General features: G+C 41.6%; 1 protein-coding gene across 3 annotated transcripts in view; it reads left to right on the forward strand.

Moving 5' to 3' along the window:
- Positions 1–14,246, forward strand: part of NEDD4L (NEDD4 like E3 ubiquitin protein ligase) — a 757,870-nt gene extending 743,624 nt beyond the window's left edge. For all 3 annotated transcript variants that reach the window (XM_030192990.1, XM_030192991.1, XM_030192989.1), the window contains 2 exons: positions 7,106–7,178; positions 8,056–14,246. In XM_030192990.1, coding sequence (XP_030048850.1) covers positions 7,106–7,178; positions 8,056–8,158 — 176 coding nt within the window. In that variant the 3' untranslated portion in view covers positions 8,159–14,246. The remainder of the gene's footprint in view (positions 1–7,105; positions 7,179–8,055) is intronic.
- The last annotated feature ends 7,405 nt before the right edge of the window (positions 14,247–21,651 follow it).

A 21,651-nucleotide genomic window follows, 5' to 3' on the forward strand; every position in this document is an offset into this window, starting at 1 on the left:
TGATTACGGTTGGGGGATGTGATGAGGAATAGGGATATAAAATTGGAGGGGGAAGTTAGGAGCCTATGGGGGAATCTGAGAAAATGGGAAGGGGGGAGGGGGCGTCTACACGTGATGGTTCCCACACAGGGAGCAAGGGAACTGGGGGGTAGGGTACAGAAAGGGGGTGGGGGGAGGGGGGGAGGGAGGGGGAAGGGGAGTCCGGGGAATAGTGGAGTTTATCAAGATTTAACACGATATGAAGACGGACGTTTAAGGGGCAAACAAATCTGCAGAAGGCTAAGAGGCAAGTGGACTATATTTGGGAAGACGAACGTGGGCTTGGGGGGGCGGAGGCTGGGACGCCTGCTCGAGTCTCGTTATAGGGATGATATATTTGAGTGTCTCAAAACATCACACATATGGTAAAGTTGGTAACATGGAATGTGGGAGGCATTAACTCCCCAATAAAAAGAACAAAAATTTTACAGCATTTACAGAGGCATAAGGTTGATATAGCTCTATTACAAGAAACCCATCTCAGTCAGGCGGAACATGCTAAATTAAAAACGTGGTGGGTGGGGGAATGCGTGGCAGCGGCAGCCCAAGGGAAGAAAAGGGGGGTGGCGGTGTTAATTCGTAAGGGGGTAGCAGCAGCGATCAAACCCATATATGTGGATCAGGGGGGGAGATATGTAGTGGTGGAAATGGAGAGCAAGGGTCAAAAAATCTTACTCGGGAATATTTATGCCCCCAACCAATACGATAAGAAGTTTTATCAAGAGGTACTGGGACACCTAGCGGATCACCCAGGAGTACCGGTAGTAGTGGGCGGAGACTTTAATACGGTGTGGGACCCCCAGCTTGATTGTTCTCAAGGGGCTCGCAGCGACTTGGGGGCATCAAACAAAGGCTTAAAAAGATTGGGGAACCTATTAGATTTGATTGATATCTGGCGAACTCTGCACCCCATGGAACGGGACTATACGCACCTCTCCCGTGCACATGACACCCAGGCACGAATCGATTACATCCTAACTTCACAAGATTTATTTGGCAAAATAACTAAAACGGAAATTGGACCTTATACAATCTCAGATCATGCCTGGGTGAGCATGGACTGGGAGATGGGACCCAGGGCTCATAGACATGGTTCGTGGAGATTCCCAGTGGAGATGTATAGAGATGTGGGGTTGAGAGAGAAGCTTAGGGAGTGCTGGCGAGCATATGAGTCATCAAATAGGGAACATAGGGATAGTCCGGTATTGTTCTGGGATGCCGCGAAAGCGGTGCTCCGTGGGGAAGTAATTAGCTACACACATTACGCGCGCTCAGCGCGGAACAGGGAAATACTGAGATTAAGTACCCAGATGTGTAGGGCCAGGCAACTGTTTGGTCGAACGCATAAGAGGGAGCATAGAATGCGACTACTGGAATTACAAGTGGCACTCAATGAGCTGTTACACCAAAGAGCCACCAAATCCTTAACCTATTATAAATACCAGCTGTACAAGTATGGAAATAAGACAGGTCGCTTATTGGCCAGATTGGCGCGCCCAAAAGGGGGGGGAGGTAGGGTGCTCCAGTTAAAGGATGGTCAAGGAGGGAAAGTGCGGACAGATGAGGCTATTTGTGAGGTTTTCCTTGGGTTTTATAGGCAGCTGTATGATCGCCCTTTGGACCAGGGGCTCCAAGGGATTAATTATCTGAACAATCTTAATTTGCCCTCCCTGAGACAGCAAGATGTGCAGGAGTTAAATCGTCCTGTGCAGGAGGAAGAGGTAGCGGTGGTAATAGCGAGGAGCCAATTACTCAAAGCGCCCGGTCCGGACGGATTACGGATAGAATTTTATAAGATGATGGGGGAGGACATAATACCAACCCTGACTCAGTATTTTAACAGAATAATCGACAAGGAGGAACTGCCGCCTCATTTGGCGTTGGCGCAGATTGTAGTGCTGCCAAAAACAGGTAAAGACCCAGAGCAACCAGGATCGTACCGGCCAATCTCTCTGCTAAATGTAGAGGCGAAAATACTGGCTAAGCTCATGGCTAACCGTATGGCAAGGGTGTTGCCGGAGCTGGTACATGAGACGCAGGTGGGTTTCGTGGAGGGGCGAACAGTGGCAAAAAACCTAAGGAAAATCTTAACAGCATTGGAGACAAGGGGTAGGAAAGGGACACCGTCCTTACTTATAAGCTTCGACGCTGAAAAGGCGTTCGACAGGGTCCATTGGGATTTCCTGTTTGCCACACTTGAGGCATATGGCTTTACCGGGCGGTTTATGTCAGCGATACGGGCCCTATACCATTCCCCTCAGGCCAGGATTTTGGTAAATGGGATGGAATCAAGAACCTTTCCGATATTCAGGGGAACGAGACAAGGATGTCCGCTGTCCCCCCTTTTATTTGTACTGACTCTAGACCCATTGATTCGGGATATTATAGATATACCATCGGTAAAGGGGATAGAGGTAGGGTCGTCTCAATTTAAAATAGCGGCTTTTGCGGATGATCTACTGGTACTGTTAACAGATCCACAGGCCTCTTTTGCGGCCTTAATGGAAATTATAAAGGAATATGGTGATTTTGCAGGCCTACGTTTAAATCTAACTAAATCAGAGGCACTAGCATCATCCGCGGAAGTGAAGCGCAAGATGGGTGGAGACTTTCCCTTGAGTTGGGCGGAGGAAGCGTTTAAATATCTGGGAATTAGGCTGACCCTGGACTTGAGGAAGTTGCATGTTATAAATTATACGGCTTTTATGGAGGGTACTAAGAAACAGCTGGAGCAGTGGGGCCCTCTTCCCCTATCGCTGAGGGGAAGGGTGAATCTGATACAGATGGTCCTCTTCCCACAATGGCTGTATCTGTTACAGACATTACCAATTCGACTGACAAGCAAAGACTTGAAAAATATACATAAGTCTTTCAGTAAATTCTGCTGGGCGGGGAAGAAACCTAAACTGCGATATAAATACATGATAGGAGGATGGAGACGGGGTGGTATGGGGATACCGGATTTGTCTTTATATAATCAGGCTTACCTGGCCCGACACTTAGGGGACTGGTTCACACAAACTTGCATTTACACCCCCATAAAAATGGAAAGGGAATTCTTTGCTCCATATGAACTTTTTTCGTTATTACATCTTACACGTAAGCAACTCCCACTTTGCCTGAGGAAAAGTGTGATGCTACAGTCCATTCGAGAGGCATGGAAGGGACTAACACAGGCAGTGGGGGGGAGTCCCTCGACTTCAGATCAGCTGACTCTCAGGGGGAATCCAGCTTTCCTACCAGGCCTAGATAACCCAACGTTCTTGGAGTGGGAGCGGATGGGAATAACCAAGATTGAACACCTATTAAGTGAAGAGGGGAATTTAATAGGGTACAAGGAACTACAGTCTCGGATCGGGGTGGCTTGGGGGGCTAGGTTTGCGTATGTCCAAGTTAAGCATTACATTTCAGCATTAGATCCAGACCTGCTACGGCAACGATTGGGAAGCAAACTACAAGATTTTTTCGGGGAAATGGAAGCCACGGGACTGTCAGTGTCAGCGCTCTATAGAGCTTTGATTAGGCGCAAGCCCCCTAAAAACTTTACAGAAATCAAGCAAAAATGGGAACAGGAATCGGGGACAACATTAACGGGATGGAATGTGGGGCTCACATTGCAGGGAATCCCAGCCATCACCCAGGACGAGAGACTCCGGGAAAGTGGGTATAGAGTTGTTCTACGGGCCTATATGTCGGGTCAACAACTGGCTCATGTAGATTTTCTGCAAGGGGCCACATGTGTTAAGTGCGGCCATTACCCACACACATTATATCATGCCTTCTGGGCATGCCCCGGAGTGAAGGCTTTCTGGGGGGAGATTACTAAATTCTTAACTCAAATATTGGGGACCCCTGTGATAGGATCCTGGGAACACTTTGTGCTGAACACGCAAGGGGCATTTGGTAGGTGCTCCAAGACAGCTCGGATCCTGAGCCGTAAAATGTGCTTGGTGGCCCAGAAAAGCATTTTACAATACTGGACGGTACCGGAGGTGCCAGCCTACTGGCATTGGAGAAATCAAGTACATTTGTTGGCTACTTGGGAAGCCAGGGGGGCTAAGGGGTCCCCGAAGAGCTTAGCACGGTTTACACAGATTTGGGGCCCCTATTTACAGACATTGAGTTCTAAGGGGCGAAGCTTGCTTCTGAATAAAGGGTAAGAGGATAATATAAGGAATCCCAGAGAGCGTCCAAACGATATATATATGGCTTCACTAGGGGGGGAGGGGGGGGTGCCCTAGGACTATCAGAGTCCAAGCCCTGGGGCATGAGAGGGAGGGGCGGGGGGAGGGGGGAGGGTGTGGGGGGGGGGGGGGATGAAAAGGGAAAAAGAAAAAAATTGATGACAGACTTAAGCACTAGCCTTTTGTTAAGTATGTTATGTTGTGGCCATGTTATTAAGGCCAGATGTGGAATATGTCTAACTCTGATTGTCATCAATAAAAATGTTGAAAACTAAAAGGACCCCATAGTGACTTACCCTTGATCAAAATATGCCCTCTAATTCTATATATTTTCCTAAAAATTGTGCGTGCAAATTTGGGCATGTGCCCAATTTGTATTCACGTTAATTGCATAACAAGCCAATTAGCACCAGTAATTGAGCACTAATAATTATCAGTGCTAATTGTCAATAACGAATTTATGCATGCATCTTGTATTTGCTATTCTTATAAAGATGCACCTGTAGATTTTTACGCACTGATCCAAAAAGTGGGCAAGGCCACGGGAGAGTCATGGGCAAGTCAGTGTTACAGAATTAGGCAGATATGCGTCTAATTTAGGCACAAGAATTTACACCAGATTTCAGCTGGTGTAAATCCTTTTGGGTGTGGACCTTGTCGCCAGACTTCATTCTCTAAATGGCGCCCAACTTGGAGCGCCATTTAGAGAATAGTGCTTGGTGCTCATTTCTTTTTTTCAGTGCCATATTCAGAATTTAGTCCACATTGCGCTTAAAAGTAAAGCACTCCTATCTCAAGATAAGAAGAACCAGCACCACACCAACCCCCAACTGACAGACCCTAGTTTCATGTCTGTCCAGTCACAGTAATCATAAAATACTGCTGCCTTATATCGTTTTTACATGATATACATAACTACCTTAGGGCCTCTTTTACAAAGCCATGCTTCTGATTCCAAGAGCGGCAAATGAGAGGAAGTCCATTCAGTTCCTCCTCTACTGCTAATTCCAGACTCCGTTCCTTTTATCTTGCTGCACTTCACGTCTGGAATAAACTTCCTGAGCCTGTACGTCTAGCCCCCTCTTTGGCCGTTTTCAAGCCCAAAATTAAAGCCCACCTCTTTACCACTGCTTTTGACTCCTAACCACTGCTCACTTGCCCTGTCCTTTATCCTCACCTCTTTATTCCCCTACCCTTAATTGTTCTGTCTGTCTCATGTCTTATCTAGATTGTAAGCTCTTTGAGCAGGGACTGTCTTTTTGTGTATGGTGTGCAGCGCTGCGTATGCCTTGTAGCGCTATAGAAATGATAAGTAGTAGTAGTTCCTATGGGATTTCTTTCATTTCCACACAGGAATCGCTAGCACAGCTTTGTAAAAGAAGCCCCTTAATGCAGCAGAAAAAAAAGCCTAATGTGGGACGTGCTAAAGCATTCCTTGTTAGTTTTGACATGTGTGTGAGCTAATTACAAGTTAATTTAGTATTTGAGGGGCCTGTCATGGGTGGAGAGTGAACGTTCCTGTGCTAACCAGTTACTTTATCTAAATTACTGCACGTTAACTTTAGTAACTTGAAGCCAATGCAAATCTTGAAGTAACAGTGTTGCTCTAGACACTCATGATCTTCCCAACAACATTCTTGCAGTAATTTTTGGAGAATCTGTATAGCACACATTAGAGAATTTTCTAATGAAACAAAACAAAACAAAAAAAACAAATCAATAAATATTTTTATTTTGGGGGGGGGGGGAACAAAAATAACCAAATTTTGTTTACCTTTGGACATCCCTATTTTCCCCTTCCAACACATAACAATTTTCCTGTACCAAAATAAGAAGAATAAAATGAAATCACACACTTAAGTTACCAAGGGGCTCCCACAAGGGCCAGTCTCCTTGTGTTCACCTCTTTGGGGAACCACTTGGCTGTGTCTAGGGTGTGTGTGAAACCCTGGGTGATGTGGAGTAAGTGGGACATCTGACATTGCATCAACGGTAGGCTAAAGTGGTTGGACAGCTCAATGGTCATGAGCAAGTCTCTAGGTCATGGTAGGTTACTACTCCAACAGAAAACTCCTTGCCCTTCTGCTCTCCCTCTCAGATGAGTGCTTGTTCTCATCTATCATGCTTGAAAAAGACCAAAGATGTGATGCAATTGATGGGGCTTCTGACCACTCACACAGGCAGCTGCTTCTTGTGCCATTTTCTACTTTATTCGCGGGAATGACTTTGAACATTATCCTCTAACTTATAAATTCATTCTATGGTATTTAAAATGCATTAGAAGAAAAGCCTGTTGAAATTACTACAACCATGAATATGCGTAGTTATCAAAAAAAGTTAACTGTAATTCAAGCATCAATTGATGCAATCAATAACATCTATAAATAAAAGAATGAGAAATTAATTCAATCAAATATCATTTTGAAGTAGACCACTTTTTTTAATGAATAATAGTATAGTTGATGATGGCAATTTTCATAAACCATTTACAAAATGGCTACTATATGAGTAAAAGGGCTATCTAAAAGTTGCCTACCTTGTATGTAAACAAAAGAACACGAGTTGCGGAAGAACACGCATATATTTAGGAACATATTGGTGAAGGCATTCCCTAAGTGAGGTTAATTTAGAGGAGGTAATAATTTTGCTTGGAAAAAAAAAGTAGGTGAAAATCTCTTTAGTCACTTTTGCCAGGTTAGCATGAGTGTTCTTTCCCTTTTGGAAAGATTCAAAAATCCACTGACAAAAGCTCCCGTGGTCTCTGTGTACAAATGTGTAGTTTTAAGAAACTGTCCTTATTTTCTAGGACTTTTTATTGTCTTTTTCAATTTATGTGTGTCTGAGATAGTCCAAATGACTCTACAGATCATTTTGTTCACTAGGTTCAAATGGTCCTCAGTTGTTTACAATAGAGCAGTGGGGGAGTCCAGAGAAGTTGCCCAGAGCTCACACATGGTAAGTAATAAATTATTATTTTTTTTTTAATACAAAGAAGAGTGAAGTAGGTAAATATGGCATAACAATGAATAAGATGATTCTGCATTAGCCTAACCGCTATGGACTGATTTCAACTAATAGGTTTGTGAAAATTTGTTACAAACAATAGATGAACCAGTGCCAGCTGTTTTATTCCTTTAGGATAGTACTGCATATGTCATCACCTGGTTAGGTTAACTAGAAATCTTGATTCTTTTGCTGGACAGCTTCAGCTTTTAGGGAGCCTTTAATAAGGCTAAATGGGGGTTTTACTGCGCAGTAAGCATTAGCGTGAGGTCCATGTTAACAGCTACTGTGCTTTAAAACCAGCCCTCATGGTAAAAAATTTATACTATCCTCTTAATGTGGATAGAGAGATTCAGAGGCATGACAAGAACAGAGCAGTGACCAGCTGTGACATCTACTACACCAGTCAGTACTGCCGCTGTCATGACTGTCAGTTGTATGGCTGCAGAGCACCACAAGACTACTGCAGTGGGGTTCATGAAGGTCATTTTGAAATGTGGGACAAAGACAGGGTAGGAGTGGAGGGGGGGACAGCACCTATTCCATCCACTAAACCAGTGTTTCTCAACCCAGTCCTCAGGGAACATCCAACCAGTCAGGTTTTCAGGATACTCACCATGAATATGCACGAGATATATTTGCATGCACTGCCTCCTTGGTGTGCAAATCCATTTCATGCATATTCATTGTCATAGAGGGAACAGTGGGTAGCCTGTTTCCACACATTAACTGTGTGTGAAGTGCTTAATGTACTTTAGTAGAAGGGCCCTGTAATTTTCTTAATTTTTCCTTCAAAGCGTAACACACCTGCCTATGTTTCTCATTTCAGTTTTAATCGCCTTGACTTGCCTCCATATGACTCTTTTGAAGAACTCAGAGAGAAACTTCTCATGGCAGTAGAAAATGCTCAAGGATTTGAAGGTGTGGATTAAAGATGGAGGACCCCTGCTTTTCTTAACGAGCAAGTTTCTGCTTGCCCTTTTGAATCCACGCAATGGACATTAACAGGGACAGTAAAAGGACAGTTGTGCATTATGATCTGGTTCATGGAACAAACTCTTTCTTCTGCAGTGCAGTTGCTCAAGTTCAGAAGGTTGAACAGTGGATGTTATTTCTAAGATTTCCATATAAAATTGCCTGCTGGTTGACGTATATGCTGACATTTCAGGAGGACTTATTCTGTTTATGGTGTGCTCTGTAGGCAAATCCCTTAATGAATATTTTGCATACTTTCTAATGAGAATGAATAGAATTAATCACTCTGCAGGTATAGTATTACAACTCGTGTTTACTTTTTAAATGATTTAGACAGTTTTTTTTTTTTAGATTTTATTTCATTACAATTAAAGATGTCATATGCTTGGAAATGCAAACCTTTTCTCTGGTCTAAATTTCATACCAGACGTAATGCCAGTGGCACTTTTAGTATAAAATTTGCATTTGAGCCATGTTTCTCATCCCCGCCCCCTTCACATGTTACAGGATGGGTCAAACATTTGGACATACCCGTGAGCATCTATTGCGGCAACTCCCAAATATGTTATGTATAGTGTGTTTAATATTTCTCACTTCTAAACAGGGGAAGACTGTGAACTGATAGAACTATTTTTTTGTAATGAATTCATATATTAGTTTTGTTGCAAGGCAAGAAAAGATTCGTAGCATGGTCAAATGCAACACGATAGATAAACTTCCACCATTATTCCACAGTAAGAGTTATATGTACTGTAATGTACTTTAGAAAGGAAGGCTATGGTATCTCTTGGGGTATGAAAATATAGGTTACCTGGCATTAGCTCTGTAAAATTATTCTAGCTTTTAGCACCCTTCTCTTTACAGAGATGACAACAGTGATACTTAACCCTGCTGAAGTTTATACAGTGGAAGCCCAAAGTGTTTTGTCTCTTGTTTGTATACATTTCCTGATAATATCCTTGAACTGTGTCTCTTCTAACTGCACCAAATCTAAAGGCACTTTATATATAACACCTGGGGGGAAAAAAAGAGTTAAGGACATGGATCCATCTATATTCCTTTTCACCACACATCATTCTGTTGTGATACTATCATTTGTGCATTTGGCTGCTGCTGCTGGAACTAAGTCTTGCCAACATGTTTTCTCACCCTTTTTGTGGTATTTTTAATCACAAAAAATGTGTTAAACATTTATACTTGCTGTCTCTATGACCTATTGCATGCTTGAGGTGTAGTTGTCTGTTTTGTGATTGCTAAAATATTGAGGGAATGTTTTGCTTCAATGAGCTGGAGTTAGAATATTTAAGGAAGTTGTACATTAACTAGTATCAAAGCCTTTGATTATACACAATTTTGTGATTTTTTTTTTGCCTGCTCCTTTTGACCTTTAGGTTTTTAAGATGGCCATAGCTGCCATTCACAGGGAGAATGCATGAGAAGATCAATAGGATTTAAGCATGACCCTTTAACGTCAAGTGCTATTTATTTTTTAATTCTGGCACAAATTCTAGTGCTTCCTATCAATATTGTAACAAATAGTGGCTCTGAAAAGGTTCACCAGTGTTTATTTATAGGAATGTCCAAACTTCCTTAAAAGAGGTTCGTGAATAATTTTGATGAACCGAAGAGGGTTGAAGAGGTTGAACCGGTTTGTCAAACTAAACTGCCTTCTAAAGGGAGAATCCCACTACTGTTGAAATCTATCACAAATATATCAAAATCCAAAGCTGAAACAGGGATCACCCGAAGATCCAGAGGGAAACTCAGATGGATTTTTACAGGAAACCTCTGACTTTCGCAACTGAAGCCTACCTGGTTTCATTTTAGCATGAAAACATTCACACATCGCTATTAATTCTAACCAGGGCGGGGTATTCATTTACAATAACGCTTATTTCTCCTTTTCCCATAACCATATGTGTGATATAAAGCAGGAATCACAATAAGGCTAGATATTTTCTTCATTTCTTTTATTTTATAATACCATTCATTGCTCAAACAACTTGTAGTGGGAAAAACATGTTGGATAAGATAGGTGATTTAATATTATGGTATTCATCAAAGTCTTTTTCTTGTAGATACAGAATGGGAGAAAAGCCTTAGTAAACTGGGGCCTTTTACTTTCTTTAGTACATATATTTAAAATTAGCATTTCTCAGTGCTTCCTCTGGGCTGTAAATACACAAGAGTTAAATTGAAAATAAACTATTTTTATGATAAATTAAGATACACTAAATGCCACTGCTAATAAACAAAATGGTTATTCTCATTTCATTTGGTTGTACATTAAGGTGCAGCATAGCATTTGAAAAATGAAAAGTGTTTTTTCCTCATTTGATTGCCTTTCACAATGCACATGATTGCTGCACAAGTAATCGACAGCTCTCCTTTTAATGCTAACAGCAATTCACTCAGTCACACATTTATTCTGGCATTGGTCAACCCTGCTATCACTTTCAGAGTTTTTGTGAGGAAGGGGAATTGGGTGACTTGGGGGACATTTGCGCTTTCTTACTGAGTATGAAATAATTTCAGAAAAGCAATGAATCCCTGTCTTGTGAACTGCATTATTTTACATTCCTTTTTTTAATCTCCAAAAATAAATGATGGTAAGTCTGGCTTGTGAAAGGCAACATAGTTATAGATTGTTGGGTATTTCCCAGTTTTGGAGGCTGGGAAAGTACTCAAGAATTTGCTGTGAATTTGCATATCAGTCTTTTTTTTTTTTTTTAATTGACATATGGAAAGCCCACATGAACAATTCTGCCATATTCAAACATGAAAAGTCTCTTTAAAAACACAACAGGGCCTTAATTGGAAACATTTGTTTCCAGTCAGGATTACTTCATCACCTTCTTGTATTCCAAGAACTCCAAAAATCTTGTGCATCTGTGTCTTACAATCAGTTTGACTTCCTACTAGTTTATCAGTTAGTTATTTTTTACATATATTTTGTATATAAAACTGTAAAACTGTTCCATACATTGAAGATGGTTAAAAGCCTAATATAAAATCCATTTTGGTTTTACTAGTGTTTAACTTAAGAAATTGTGTTAGCTTTCTCTTTAGGATGCTACTTTATATAAGAATTGAGATTACCAAATAATTTCACCCCCATCTGTCTGAGACACACACACAGGCTTATATTATAAAGCAATATTGAAAATATTTAAAATAAGACTTACCAGTGCATTTTCTAATACATTGAAGTATACATGATCACCCTTTGGGATGAATAATTTATATTGCATTTGGATTGCCGGAAGATTCTGGCAAAACGAGAGAGCCTCGTGTATGGAAGGATTTCAACTTAATAGACTGTTAAGGAGACAATGCCTACCTTGGACCAAGGTTTTTAGTACTTTTGTAAAAAATATTGTTCAAAAGTGCATATAAAGAATGCATGTGTTGTTTTTAGTCACATGCTTCTTCTGTGTCTTCTGAAGTTTCTACCCTCTTGATAGTATCTACTGCTTTTGATATACTTCTCACTCCGGTATAGGTTACATAATGACTAACCTCTATTTTTATTTTTGCTTTGCACTTTTATTTTACATTCACTGATGAATACAGGGTTTGATGTCCTAACTCAACTCCTTACAGTGCCTTTCCTTAATGAAAGAGACACTTTCAGTGATTGAGAAATGGGAATTTGAAAATCATCGACATTTGTTTGTAACACGTTACAGCATCAACAATATGCAAATTGTGGCAGCAGTATTGACCCATCTTCTTGGACTTGTTGCTGCTGAGCTCATGCTCAGTCTTTTGCACTTTCTTGTTCTACCCTGATTTTAAGTTGTGGTGTTGCACACCATGTCCCGAAAATGTTCAACTCCTGTGTAAAAATGTTAAGGGGTCCTTTGTGGGGAAAAGGGGTCCTGTGGTAACAGTGGGGGCCTTTTTTACCGGAGCGGGTAAAATGCCCAAAATCAAAAATGGCCACGTGGTAAGATAATCCTTATTGCGTGGCCATGCGGCGGGGAGCACTTACCATCACCCATTAAGGTAGGCTTAGGACCCCTAAATTAAATACAGCCAGAAGGGTAAGATAAATGGAAAGCAGGACTAAATATTTGGCATTGGGGTAGTAAAATGTTTACTGTTAACAGTTTTCAGATTCCCAGTTTTGCATTCTCGATGGTGTTATTTCTTTTTAAATAACAGTATTCAGGGTCAGTGGCTTTGCTTTACAGCTGCCGTGCCATTGCAAACCACACTGTATGGATATGTTTGTCAATTTGGTATATGCATGAAGGAGTTGTGCATGGTAAAAATAATTACATCTCATATGATTAGACGATGCCTAATGAATAAAATGGCATGTAGAATATTAATTGGACATTTAGTCACAAAATCAGATTCTGGTACCTAACTGTGAAAGCATAGTCTTTCTACATATCATTTTTTGTAATCATAGCTTCTGTAACCATTAATGGTTGTGTTTTAAAGCAAGTAACTGTAACCCACATAAATGCAGGTTTCTGTCTGTGTGCATGTGGTTCATACACAAGCGTACACTGGCCTCTTGGCCAAATTCTGTTGAGCTGATATTGACAACCATATTTTGGCATCTTTATGTACTTTGTATACCTTTGTCCTTCCAGATAGCATGTTGTGTAACTTTAACAGTGGAAGGATACATGAGGCCTGAACTACTTGAAGTTATGTTCCCCTTGTGTCTATGGGGAAAATGCTTGGTATACTTGGCCCATAGCGTATAACCTTCTAATGTGTTTTTTTTAACATAGCCAGCAGAGGGTGCTGCTGTACAGGGCAAACTGCTACCCCCCTTCCATTACCCTGACCCACCAGCCAAAAATTAAACGTACTTGTGCTACCTCTCACGTTTTCAACTTTTACTGATAAGTGATCAGTCAGTGCATTAAGCCTCATCTCACACTTTGTAGCCCTTCCTTTGGAGGTTTAGGAAATCTGTGTCGTAAACATAAGGAAGGGGGTAAGACTTGCATTATATATTTTAAAGGATTGGACCACTTTCTTTCCAAGACCACTCACTTTTGCACATGCCATATGAGCAGCAGATGTTATTGATTTGAATTTAGATATAAGAGAGACAAATTAGTATTGTGCATCATGCAAATTCAAAAAATGCTAAGTTTGAGTATCATTTAGAAGCATTTTATAGAAGGTCAGAGCTGTATGAAATATTGGCAGACCTTGTTTGGAAAACCATATTACACAAGTGGTGCATGTTGCAGTTGCACGGAAAATACAGTATTAATATTTGTGACAAGAATATTAACCACACTACCCTTTGATTCTTGCATTGTTAGTCATGAAGACAGGCTTTCTTTGTCATAGTCTTCTGGTATCCTGTCTCATTCTTTAGACATGTCTTCTATTTTTTTTATCGCTTCATTTTCAACTGCTGTTCATCCTGCTCATTTTAGATTCCTATCTTAAGCAGCTGTCTGGGTTTTATAGTAACTTTGATTTTGGTGAGGGTGCATGTACTGTAAGAAGCCTGTCCTCACTGTACTTTTGACAAGGTTTGCCTGTAGCAGAGTGGTACAGTATCTATTGTCTGAAAGCTGCTTCCGATGATGCTGAGCATTCTTGAATCTGCAACCCCACCCCCACCCCATCCTAAAGCAGATTAAGCATGCAAAGATGACGATTTCTGTAGATGAAAAAATATTTAAACATTCCAAATAAAATTCACAGCACCTCATGAACTATATGTCGCAAAACCTTGCTTTATTGTGAACATATAATGTAGGCGATACAGTGCTAAATACCCAGTTACTGTACTGTACCTTGAAATTGATCATGACTGCTTAAATATAAAATGCTCGTTTAAAAAAAAAATCTGAGTAGGTTTGTAATAGAATTGGATTTGATACACAACTGAGAATGTATTTCTTAGGGTCTACTCCCTTGTTCTATTTTTAATTTGTTTTCCTAAGAGAAGAGACATTCTCGTCTTTCCTGATGGCAAAAAGCTATAAATGTGACATAATGAAACTGTTGTAATTAAATGATGCAACTTGATGACTATTTAATAAAAAAAAGAAAAAGAAATCTGAAGTAAGAAATACTGTTTTGTTTCTGCTTCTTACTCTGCAATATATTTTATCGGATATTCTTTTGAGTTATTTTGCTCACAATTCTTAGCTTTCTAATATACGGGGAATTCATCAAGGGACGTTAAAAATCACCTTTTACCACACCTTGAATTATTGCTGGATTTAATAACCTGCAGGATCTCAGTACCACAAGTTGCTGAATCCAGTAGTAAAAGTGTAACACTGCTTGCAATCCACCTCACAAGGAGCGTTGTTCCAGCAGCCCAAGAGCATCAGCTGTGCATGATGCTCCCGGGCCGGAGACAGAGCTATGTAAGATCTGTCCCCCCCCCCCCCTCCCCCGTGGTCCCATGGCAGGAGCAATCCCCAGTCATTCCTGCCCTCCCAGTGCTGCTTGTCAAAAATTACACCCCTAGCAGTAGTCTTGCATTACTACTGGTAGGAGGTCATGTTCTTGAATAAGGAAACATAACCCCATAGTGGGAGCTATCACTAGGGGACACTGTTTTGTCAGGTGGCACCAGGAGGGCAGGAGCGATTGGAGATCACTGCTGCCCTGGGATCACCAGGCCAGAGAAGGTATGGGGGTGGGTGGGAGGGATTACGGAGGTTGGGGACTTGCATTGGGGGGGATCTGTACTGCAGTCCCTCTAAGCTCCTGCTGGGAGCATCAGGCCATGGTTTTCAGTGCCGATGCTCCAAGCAGGGTAAAATAACCACAGTGGACCCTGCTTCTCCTCCCAGCCCCCACACTCAAAAAATCCCTGGTGGCCCCTGACCCACTCCCTCCTGCCCTCCCCAAGCAAAAATCTCCCTGGTGGTCTAGTGACCCCCCTCCCTATTGTATAAAACCAACTTTTAGTGCCCTTTATAGAACTGCACTCTTTGGTGGTCTTTTACTAAGGTGCGCTAGCATTTTTAGCATGTGCTAAAAATAGGAATGCACTAAATGCTAGAGATGCCCATAGGAATACATTGGCGTTTCTAGCATTTAGCACACTCCTATTTTTAGCATGTGGTAAAAATGCTAGCGTACCTTAGTAAAAGACACCCCCCCCCCCCAACATGACTCAAGTTATCCATCCAAAAGGTTGACAGGATTGGGAGCATTGTGGTGGTGGGACAACTGAGATGTATAATTTAGCCATATAAGCAGCAGTATTCGGCCACTATGGGGTAACTGTATAAAGTAGGTCCTAACATGTACACACTGATTGCACCCATAAATGATTAGAATAATGGCATATATGTGCTCATGCTCATATATACCAAAAGTGTGCCTAAGAATGCCACAGTTCCTGTTCCAATCGCTTCTTTCTTATGTACTGATTCACTGTGCAATCTTCTAATCAACATCTTATCATTCCTTCTCACCTGCAGAGCCATTCACACTGTACCTGTTCAACCAGTTTTTCTGTGGTTGCCCCTACCCAATGGAACTTAATACCCTTCATTCTTCATGCTGAGCTTTCTGTTATAAGTTTTAGAGCAGATTTGAAATAGGGTGTCTCCTGGAGAGAAAAAGGATATTAGGGAAGAAAAAAAATAGTTCTGCAGTCGGTCGCAGAGCTGGATGGTATTTACGAACCCATGCCAAGAGTCACACAAAAGGAAGAATGAAATGTATTTCTCTTTCCAAACAGTTGAAGGATTGTATTCTGATGCAAAATCAGGTAGCAAGATATCAGATAAGTTGGCAACATGCTTCAGAAAAAACAATACTCAACCATGAAGTAATTTCCCTTAGTTAAGCAACAGTTAAACCTAGCTTGTTTCATAAACTATGCAGCATATGTAGCATTTAATAACCCTTCCTGTAGAATGTTACTACTGTGAATCTAACCGTTTTTCCTTTTTTTATTTCTTAAATAGATTTCTTAAAGAGGGTTTCCAGCAACAAGCTGTAAGACCATATACGTTTCTTTTCAGTTGCTATTTTACAGTTTGTTGTAATGCTTTCAAAATCAAGATCCTTGTACTAAAATCTCTTTATCTTTTTTCAAGAAGGAAAATTTTAACAGTTGAACATTAAATTACCCTTCATTAAGGGTATTAAGATTGCAGATCTGTAAGATTGACTCAGAGCTCTGGAGAAATTTCTGTAGTGTCAGTAAAGATGGTGTATGCAAGAGAAAGTCTGCCCAAATTGTTGGTAATGTTGAACAGGCCGTGTGGTTTTGCTTCTGGACTGCAACTCTCCATGAGTGTCTTTCCTCTTGAACCTTAATGAAATAAAATGAGAAGAAAACTCTCCTAAAGGAGTATTTGCTCTATATGTAGTGCATTGGTGACACCAGAGGATGTAACTACAAAAAAATAAAAATTAAAAAACCTGTTTGAGGGCCCCTAGAGCCCGAGATATCTTAGATGGGGACCACTCTTCTGAGTCCATATCGACATCATCTCTCCCCACCAGTAGTCACTAGGGTAGTGATATCCATAGTTTTGCTCAGGCTGAACTCAGACTGGCCATCCAGCCTGGTCTCTCTTAGGTCCAGCTGCTCTGAGTACATCTCTGAGCTAGGTACTCGTTCTAGCTGCATCTTCAAGACTTGTTCACTCGGGTTCCTTGCAGCTGTACAGACTGTCTCTTTCACCTCTGGCTCTGTGCTGGATTGAAGTTATTTCTTTAGCTGGGCTCTGCTCTTGTCACCGTTTCGCACAGTGTATGTCTCTCCAGCATTTTGTTCTGTCATTGGGTTCACTTTCTCACCTCTATTGCACTTACTTTTAGCTGGGTTCTGGTCAACTCACCTCTACAGTGGGGCTCTCGTCTGGTCATTCCTTCCACAGCATCTTTCTCTGAACTCTGTTCTTCAGCATCCCTTTCTTAGCTGGTTTTGGTCACCTCCTTTAATAAGATCACACAACCTCCTGCTGCCTCATGTCTCCCCTGCGCAGATGGGCTCCTCTGCAGCTCCTTGTAACATAACAGTTTATTCTTACAGTGGGGGAAATAAGTATTTGATCCCTTGCTGATTTTGTAAGTTTGCCCACTGACAAAGACATGAGCAGCCCATAATTGAAGGGTAGGTTATTGGTAACAGTGAGAGATAGCACATCACAAATTAAATCCGGAAAATCACATTGTGGAAAGTATATGAATTTATTTGCATTCTGCAGAGGGAAATAAGTATTTAATCCCTCTGGCAAACAAGACCTAATACTTGGTGGCAAAACCCTTGTTGGCAAGCACAGCGGTCAGAGGTCTTCTGTAGTTGATGATGAGGTTTGCACACATGTCAGGAGGAATTTTGGTCCACTCCTCTTTGCAGATCATCTCTAAATCATTAAGAGTTCTGGGCTGTCGCTTGGCAACTCGCAGCTTCAGCTCCCTCCATAAGTTTTCAATGGGATTAAGGTCTGGTGACTGGCTAGGCCACTCCATGACCCTAATGTGCTTCTTCCTGAGCCACTCCTTTGTTGCCTTGGCTGTATGTTTTGGGTCATTGTCGTGCTGGAAGACCCAGCCACGACCCATTTTTAAGGCCCTGGCGGAGGGAAGGAGGTTGTCACTCAGAATTGTACGGTACATGGCCCCATCCATTCTCCCATTGATGCGGTGAAGTAGTCCTGAGCCCTTAGCAGAGAAACACCCCCAAAACATAACATTTCCACCTCCATGCTTGACAGTGGGGACGGTGTTCTTTGGGTCATAGGCAGCATTTCTCTTCCTCCAAACACAGCGAGTTGAGTTCATGCCAAAGAGCTCAATTTTTGTCTCATCTGACCACAGCACCTTCTTCCAATCACTCTCGGCATCATCCAGGTGTTCACTGGCAAACTTCAGACGGGCCGTCACATGTGCCTTCTGGAGCAGGGGGACCTTGCGGGCACTGCAGGATTGCAATCCGTTATGTCGTAATGTGTTACCAATGGTTTTCGTGGTGACAGTGGTCCCAGCTGCCTTGAGATCATTGACAAGTTCCCCCCTTGTAGTTGTAGGCTGATTTCTAACCTTCCTCATGATCAAGGATACCCCACGAGGTGAGATTTTGCGTGGAGCCCCAGATCTTTGTCGATTGACAGTCATTTTGTACTTCTTCCATTTTCTTACTATGGCACCAACAGTTGTCTCCTTCTCGCCCAGCGTCTTACTGATGGTTTTGTAGCCCATTCCAGCCTTGTGCAGGTGTATGATCTTGTCCCTGACATCCTTAGACAGCTCCTTGCTCTTGGCCATTTTGTAGAGGTTAGAGTCTGACTGATTCACTGAGTCTGTGGACAGGTGTCTTTCATACAGGTGACCATTGCCGACAGCTGTCTGTCATGCAGGTAACGAGTTGATTTGGAGCATCTACCTGGTCTGTAGGGGCCAGATCTCTTACTGGTTGGTGGGGGATCAAATACTTATTTCCCTCTGCAGAATGCAAATAAATTCATATACTTTCCACAATGTGATTTTCCGGATTTAATTTGTGATGTGCTATCTCTCACTGTTACCAATAACCTACCCTTCAATTATGGGCTGCTCATGTCTTTGTCAGTGGGCAAACTTACAAAATCAGCAAGGGATCAAATACTTATTTCCCCCACTGTATATTCCGCAAAACCTAACAGTTGGATGCAGATCACAATTCAAATATAATCATTACAAATACAATATAAAATATTCACCCTCTGACATAATCAATCCACTAACCCTGACACACAAATTTCTGACAAAGGTAGGTCTTCATCCGATGCCTAAAGTCTAAATAGCCCTTAGCAGTCAACAACAACAAAAAACCCCTGTCATTTCTTTACCCCTCCTAGCTGTCTGTCTTTCTATTTTAGTATGACAAGTGCACAATCTCGCTTCTTTTTTGTTCTCTGTTTTCAGTGTAACACCCTAAAAAAGAGTTTGTTCCTCCCCCCTTAAAGGGAATCTAATCTTGAGCCCTCTTCTGTGGAACTTGGGGAAAACCCTCTTTCTTACAAGGTTCCTTTCTCCTGCCAGACATTCTTAAAAAAATAAGAATAGCCATACTGGGTCAGACCAATGGTCCATCTAGCCCAGTATCCTGCTTCTAATAATGTCCAATCCAGGTCACAAGTAGCTGGCAGAAGCCCAATTAGTAACAACATTCCATGCTACCATATCTCTGGGCAAGGAGTGACTTCCCCATGTCCGTCTCAATAACAGACTATGAACTTTTCCTTCAGGAACTTGTCCAAACCTTTTTTAAACCCAGATATGCTAACTGCTGTTGCCACATCCTCCGGCGATGAGTTCCAGAGCTTAACTATTCTTTGAGTGAAAAAATATTTCCTCTTATTTGTTTTTAAAAGTATTTCCATGTAATTTCAGTAAGTGCTCCCTGATCACGCCTTCAAAGAAATGAGTCAAATTGGTGAGGCAAGACTTCCCTAGGCTGAATCCATGCTGACTCTGTCCCATGAAACCATGTTTGTCTACGTGTTCCATAATTTTATTCTTTATAATAGTTTCCACTATTTTGCCTGGCACTGAAGTCAGGCTTACCAGTCTGTAATTTCCCGGATCACCCCAGAACCCTTTTTAAAGATCAGCATAACAATGGCCACACTAGCAGCAGATCAGCAATTTCATGTTTGAGCCTTCCAGTACCTTGGGTTGTATACCATCTGGTCCAGGTGATTTATCGCTCTTTAACTTGTTGATTTGGCTCAGTACGTCTTCCAGGTTCACTTTCTTTCAGTTCCTCCACATCGTCACCCTTGAAAACTATTTCTGGTGCAGGTAGATCTCTTATATCTTCTTCTGTAAAGACCGAATCAAAGAATTAATTCAATTTCTACACTATTCTTCCTCTCCAGGGTGGGTCCAGAACATCTCAGTTTTCTCCCACACCTGCCTCTAGCTTGTAGATTTCCTCTCTCTCTCTTTGGCTGCTGTGATTCATTAAGACTTCCTTTTTCATGAAGTTCTTCCTTAAGAAGTTCTACTCAAATCTTATGTATGACCAAGGGGGCCCTGCACAGAGGCAAATGAGCTTGACATTTAAAAAATTTATTTTTATGAAGGCACCGAAACATCTTCTAAGCTTTTCCTTGGAGTTTCAGGAATGCTATCCATATGGGTGCCATCAGATGACTTCACCTACATGTATGTCTGCTTGTTCTGCTATCCTATGAGAACATCTGTAAAAATTATGTGACAGGAACAGCACCAGCACCTTGCATGATTTCTCACAAAGTAGCCTTCATTAAACTTGATCTTGAACTGATTTAAATTTATGGTCACAGAAAAACTTTGAGCAACAGCAAAGGTAATGGCAATGTGCCTGTCTTCATTATTGACCCTTTCTTAACTACATAACATGCTGCTGTTTTCAAATAAATATCGAGGTCAACCACTCTTCAAACTACCCAACTTGCTGAGGGTTCCAGCCTAGTTCTGCACAGATACTGGTTTAGCCTTCATTAAACAATATTTAAAAAAACATAACTATCACAACTTTAAACACCTTTCTTGGATTATAATGGGATGCTAGACCTATTTTCCTTGACTCATTTCCAAAACAGAAAAATATCCAAAAAGGGAAGGGAATGGGATTTGATATACCACCTTTCTGTGGTTTTTGCAACTACATTCAAAGCAGTTTACATATTATATACAGGTACTTATTTTGTACCTGGGGCAATGGAGGGTTAAGTGACTTGCCCAGTGTCTCAAGGAGCTGCAGTGAGAATTAAACCCACTTCCGCAGGATCAAAGTCAGTTGCACTAACCACTAGACTACTCCTCCACAAAGTGGCATGTGAATGGGTTTTTTTTACCAACATGTCCCCATTTTAAAGACTTTTTTCTTTGCAGTTTGTCTACAGTTTGTCTAAATCACAAGGGGGCATGTTAGAGGAAGGATATGAATATAGAATAAAGTAAAAACGTCCAGGGCTAAAACCTAGATGTTATTGGCTAAACCTGTCTTAATAATGACTAAGTCACAAAAAAGTGCCACAAATGACCACTGGAGGAATTAAGGCATAACCACCCCTTACTTCACTGACCCCCTCCCATCCCCCAAAGATGTAAAAGAAGCAGTACATACCAGGCTCTATGACAGCTTCAGATGTCATGGCCAGGCATATTAGAGCAGCAAGCAAGTCCCTGGAGTAGCTTTGTGGTTGATGCAGTGCACGGTAGAGAAGGGGACCCAGGCCTATATAACCCACTCTGTTACACTTGTGGTGGAAAGTGTGAACCCTCCAAAACCCACCAAAAACCTATTGTACCTACATATGAATGACACTTGCAGACATAAGGGCTATTGTAGTGGTGCACAGCTAGGTACAGTAGGTTTTTGGTGGGGTTTGGAGGGCTCACCATACAATATATGGGGGTAACAGTGAGATGTATACCTGGGACCTTTTATGGGAAGTCCATTGCAGTGCCCCCTAGGGTGCTATACAGCTCTGCTAGGATGTCTGTGTGGCTG

The sequence above is a fragment of the Microcaecilia unicolor genome, chromosome 2, assembly GCF_901765095.1.
Source record: "Microcaecilia unicolor chromosome 2, aMicUni1.1, whole genome shotgun sequence".
In the NCBI taxonomy this organism is placed as follows: Eukaryota; Metazoa; Chordata; class Amphibia; order Gymnophiona; family Siphonopidae; genus Microcaecilia; species Microcaecilia unicolor.